Source organism: Nelumbo nucifera, chromosome 1 (genome assembly GCF_055504915.1).
Source record: "Nelumbo nucifera cultivar China Antique chromosome 1, China Antique-T2T, whole genome shotgun sequence".
NCBI classification, from domain to species: Eukaryota; Viridiplantae; Streptophyta; class Magnoliopsida; order Proteales; family Nelumbonaceae; genus Nelumbo; species Nelumbo nucifera.
In genome coordinates this window covers 216,174,833-216,180,339 of record NC_142649.1, presented here as the reverse complement: position 1 = coordinate 216,180,339, position 5,507 = coordinate 216,174,833, and the positions used below count along the sequence as shown (strand labels likewise).

Sequence of the window (5,507 nt, the reverse complement as noted above, 5' to 3'; positions counted from 1 at the left end):
GGAATCAGCCATGATTTTCAATTTTGCCCCTAATAAAAATAAAAAATTAAAAAATATATAAAAAAATTAAAAAATATATAAATTTTATAAGAAATGCAGAAATTAAATAATTTTGTAGAAAACTATTTTTTATGCTGTCGTGTTTCATTTTTATTCAACACAGTTGTTATCAAACGCTACTGTTAACAGAAAATAGAAAGTATTCATTTTTATTAAAAGACAAAATTGACAGAAAATATTCAACTTCATCTACACAGTTGTCACAATTGACAGAAAACAGAATAAAAAAACATGGGGGAATATCGTATTTCATTGCGAGTGTGTATGACATTTTGGTCACATGAAACATGACATGGGAATGGCATTCCTTTGGGTGGGGTAAAAAATGAGCATTCTCCCATACGAGGGAATCCCATTCCGCCTATAATGGGAATGAGATTTCCATTTCGTTTAACTAAACATTCATAATGGAAATGAATCATTCCGATTTTGATTTCAGACTCTTATTCTCTCGAATCAAACGTACCTTTATAATTCGTAAGGCAGGGCAGAGCAGTGTCCCATCAAGATCAAAAGTAAAAGAAAAGAAAAAGAAAGGAAAGCCTATTTGGTTTGGATTTGCCGTCTTGGGGCTGGAGTTCACGTTGATTCATGGAGTCTAGGCTTCACACATGGCTATGACAGGGTCAGTTGAGTTTTAATAATCCAGGAGGTCGTCCAAATTAATCCAAGGATTTGATTTTAGATTTGCTGTAGAACTAACGACTAAGGAGTAAAGAGTAACTTAGTAAGGACTGAGGACCACCACCTCCTTCAAATACATGTATTTTATAATAATATATGCATATAGGTACTGTGTATGTGTGGATGTATGCATATAGACATGGGTATGGGTAGAGAGGTATAACGATGGATGACCCATCTCATCATCATCAGACAAGTGACACAGCACAATCCATGGCAAAGGCAAACCCCCCTCCAACACTTCCTTCTTGCTGTGCGCTTGGAGAGTCCCCACAGCCGTCTGTCCCCGCTGCTGGACAAATCTGCCATTCCAATAATGCATGGGACCTTGCAAAGCAGACATCTCTCTCTCACCACACGCACCCCCTCCTCTGTCCTCCTCTGTTTCTCCCTCACCCTCACCTTCATCCCTCTCTCTCTCTCTCTCTCTCTATTTCTCCCTGCAGTGTGCGTGAGACAGAGAAGCCCCCATCCCCAAGGCATTTAATATGTTTCCTTCGTGGGAGTGTCTATAGCATCAGAAACAGCGGAATATATTGTGCACTTTATTCTTGTCATGGATCTTGCTCTGTCAATCCGCGGCGACATTTATTACTACTCTCCGCTCTTCCCCTAGTTGCATTGTCGAATATTAGTCTGTAGGAGAGAATTAAAGGCACTGGAGGAAAACTATAATCCTGCTATAGTACAAACTTACCAACAACAACTCCGCTGTAATGGAGGAGCTCCAAGAACCCATCAATCCCTGTGTAAGTTAGCTCAAATCTTACCCTTTTTTTAGTTATTCTCCCTTCTCCTTTGAAATCCCCATTTCAGGAAGGGATTGCATTAACTTCTTACCAAGCTTTGCATTCAATGCAATGCCATATCCTTTTGTTACATATTACATAATGAAACCACCGTCCCTAATCCCTTCTGCTATCTGCAACACCATATATTCTTATTCTGTTCCTGTTCTTTTTCCTCTGTTCAGACTGAACAGACCAATCTATTGTTTGAAGGGACTCTGTCTTGCATTGTTTAAGCTTTCATGGAAAACCCAGTTGTAAATTTCTCTCATCTTTTATTCTTTCTTCATCTTTTCTTGCCGCTTCTTTCTTTGATAGTTGCTTGGAGTTGGAGAACATTTGAACGCGGAACTCTTAGAACAGGGAGTAGATGCTTTACATATTACTTGCGGACCATCGTCCATCAGCCTCGAGAACCTGAGATTGGAGCAAGAGCGACAAACCTTGGCAATGCCAAGATTAGAACTCAAAATGCCGTTTCTTCAGATGTTACAAGACGTAGAAACACCGTCATTTGCGGAATCCAGCTTTCAACTTCTGCTGAGATTACAACAGCAGCAGCGGCAGAAGCCATGGGAGAGAAACAATTGGATCGAGATGGAATCCCACGTTCAGACGCTGGAACAGGAAAGCTGCATCACCTACGATTTATCGGAAGCACATTCGCCAGTTAAATCCGAAACCAAGGCGCCTCATCATCCACAGTCATCTTCGTGCCTGGAAGTGGTGGTGAGTTCCGCATGTAATGGGGAACACAATTCACCGGAGAAGTGCAGAGGCGGAAACTCGAGCTGTCCTAGGTTTACCAAGCCTGCCACCGCAGTTACTCGGGAGAGGAGAAAGAGAAAGCGAGAAAAGCAGAGCAAGAACAAGGAGGAGGTAGAGAATCAACGTATGGCTCACATTGCCGTCGAACGGAATCGGAGGAAGCAGATGAACGACCATCTCAGCGCTCTCAAGTCCTTTATGCCTTCTTCATTTATTCAAAGGGTATTATGATCCCTTTAATCCATGGATTTTATACATAACCTTGTTTTATCTATCTTAATCTTAAGTTTACATTTAACGGGAACTTATTCTTTTTACTTTTAATATTTCAAACTTCCCCGCCCTTCTGTATTTTTTTTTTGGAAAGTCTATGATATCGGAATAGCTTTGACCAACCAAAGCACCCTGTGAATCGTGATGAATACCGGCTGATTGGTCAGTGAATGGCTGTAAGTTTTCCGGTATCATAGTCGAATTCTTATGAATTTTAGATGTGATGGATATTTGTATACGTATATGTTGATTAAGATTAATGATGGTAATGAATTAAGGGTGACCAAGCATCGATTATTGGGGGTGCCTTCGACTTTGTGAAGGAATTGGAGCAACTGTTACAATCTCTGCAAGCTCAAAAGAGAATGAAGAAGTCGGAAGAGGAAGACGACGACGTCAATGACAAAACCGGCAGGCGGGAGCGGGAATCCTCGTTACCGTGGTCGACGCATTGGGAAGAGAGAGGTAAGAGCAAGGAGGAATTGAGAGAGGAGAACAAATCGACGGTGGCGGATATAGAAGTGGTAGTAATGGAAGCACACGTGAACCTGAAAATTTTATCTCCCAGGAGGCCTGGACAGCTTCTGAAAACCATTGCTGCTTTAGAAGATCTCAGATTAGCCATCTTACACCTTAGCATTCATTCCTCCCAAGGCTCTGTTCTGTACTCTTTCAATCTCAAGGTCAAATAGTTTGACTTGAAATGTATATACGTTGTGCTATTTTTATTTTAATTTCTTTAATTTTTGTTGGGTCTGGGCCATGCATTCTCATTTACTGATCAATGGCCATTGGGGGGTGGTAGAAACTAGAAAGTAGAAACAGCAATTAGCCCAAACCCTGAAACCAATTTCTTTTCTTGGTTGGAGTGTGTAGATGGAAGATGACTGCAAGCTAGGATCAGCTGATGAGATTGCAACAGCCGTCCATCAAGTTTTCAACCTCATCAACGACCATTGACCAAGTCAGTCAAAGATTAATATTTTCATTTTTCCAGGAGAAGAACCGAAGAAGGCGAGAGACTTCGGCCCGAGGTGACTGAACAGTTTACGCACACACTCTACTACTCTAGTGTCTAGTCTCTAGCTCTAGCCGCTTCAAACGCACCTGTGTCTCTCTCTATTTCTCTATAACCTGTAATTTGTTTACTCATCGACGTGGTTACTGTGAAGTTGCATAATACCACAGACCACTCACCCCTCCATCTCCATCTCTAAGCGGTTAAAAAAATAAAAGTCGGGGGAGCACTCTTTCATTTTTTTTATATATTTGACACTTTTCTCGATCGACCTTTTTCAACCTTTTTTGTGCTGTCTTCTTTCTTTTTCTAATTGTTTTTAGAAATACAGGAAAATACGGAATAATAGTAATGATGACGATAAAGTAAAAGGCTGTCTACGATCATACGTTCTCTTCTTTTTGTCTTCCCAAGAAAACAAAGAAATCGAGAGGCCGACTATATCTCTTCTCCCACCATTCCAGAGACCGGATCTGCTACTCAGGGCGCCTCATTCACGCCTCACACGCACATCGTACCATGCATTGGGAACATCTCCCGTTATTATTCACGAGAGATGTTCCCAATCCACGATGGATGTGCATGTGAGCGCCTCCGTGTGAGGAGCAGATCCCGTACCATCATTCCATGATTCTACCTCCTAACCAACCAATCCACAAAAGTGGAATTCGAAGACCGGATCTGCTCCTCACACATGGCTATTCACACCGGTTTATCAAGGACATCCTATGGTGCATTGAGAACATCTTCCGTAATTAAATGTTATTATAGGCTGTTCTGAGAATATTATACTGTTTTATGAGAAAAAATTGTACTGGATAAGGCTTTTATGAGAAAATAGGTTTTGTTTGGTATCAGTAATGATAGTAGCGTTTTTAACATTAATCTTATTATCCAATGTCCAAAATAATTCACATTGATGTTACGTTATTGTATCACTGGTAACAATCCAACATTTTCCCAAAAAAACATCAAATTTGATCTTGCTCTAGACCATATTTTTTCGATTTCTAAAATATAGTTTGGAGCAATAATTTTTCTAAGACAACTGTAACAAATAAGAAGGCATTATTTTCCATGCCGATAATAAATTCATAGACCCTATTGTATTGTAAAAGATGCAGCCCCATGTATTAATACTGACGTGGAATTTTATCATTGGTTCCACAGCCCGCGCTGAACAGCTAAACCTTACTCCAAACTACTGTCCAGAAGCGAGGGAACGAGCATGAGACAAATATTCATCCTCTTTGTGGGATCGGAGTTTCATCTTCACATGTTGGGGACTGGGACTGAGGATTTTGGGCGGAGGGCTACCCCTGCCTGCAGCCCGCTGGGTGCTGGCTGGCCCGTTTTCAGAAAAAAAACAAAGAAAAAAAAACAAAAGAAAAAAACAGATGTAAAATTATTATAAAATATAAAGTGAAAAAAAGGAAGCGGAGCAGAGAAAGACTAGATAAGGCTTCGAATCTCAACGGCCTCCATTGAATGACATATCATGAGTTGGGTGTCAGATGTCTGTACACTGCTATATATGGTCCCCCTCTTCTCAATTTTACCGCCACCAAACGTCAAATATTTTTGATTTATTTGAACAAATTAATTTTTTCTTGCATTAACAACATGATGATGTGGGTCCAGTGGGGAGCTAAAAAGGATCTCATTAATCAAATCAGACATCTAATTCTACCATTAGTTTCTGTCTAAAACACAATTTCTGCAATCTTAAAATCGTCCAACTATTAATAAAAAAAAAAGGAAATGCATCAGCATCAAGATCTTTCTCTACCACCATTGTGCCTAAACATTGCTGCCACCGTCCATCATTTCGACCATTAGTACCGTTGCTATCATTTCATTTAATCCTTTCACTCTCACTTATACTAGCTGGTGCCAATGCATCACAGGGGCTAATA

General features: G+C 40.4%; 1 protein-coding gene across 1 annotated transcript; it reads left to right on the top strand.

Annotated features, from left to right (window-relative positions):
- Positions 1–963: 963 nt before the first annotated feature.
- On the top strand, positions 964–3,837 carry LOC104585768 (basic helix-loop-helix (bHLH) DNA-binding superfamily protein). Its single transcript, XM_010242745.3, has 4 exons — positions 964–1,493; positions 1,851–2,522; positions 2,852–3,256; positions 3,450–3,837. Exons 1-4 carry the CDS (start codon positions 1,461–1,463, stop codon positions 3,531–3,533), a joined length of 1,194 nt encoding a protein of 397 aa, XP_010241047.1. The 5' UTR covers positions 964–1,460; the 3' UTR covers positions 3,534–3,837.
- Positions 3,838–5,507: the final 1,670 nt, after the last annotated feature.

What these genes read in the sequence shown, in the direction of transcription:
- LOC104585768 (XM_010242745.3), top strand. Translation starts at nt 1,461, where the DNA reads ATGGAGGAGCTCCAAGAACCCATCAATCCCTGT. An exon ending in AAGAACCCATCAATCCCTGT is followed by an intron (nt 1,494 to 1,850) that starts GTAAGTTAGCTC and finishes TTTCTTTGATAG; the next exon opens with TTGCTTGGAGTTGGAGAACA. An exon ending in TGTACTCTTTCAATCTCAAG is followed by an intron (nt 3,257 to 3,449) that starts GTCAAATAGTTT and finishes TGGAGTGTGTAG; the next exon opens with ATGGAAGATGACTGCAAGCT.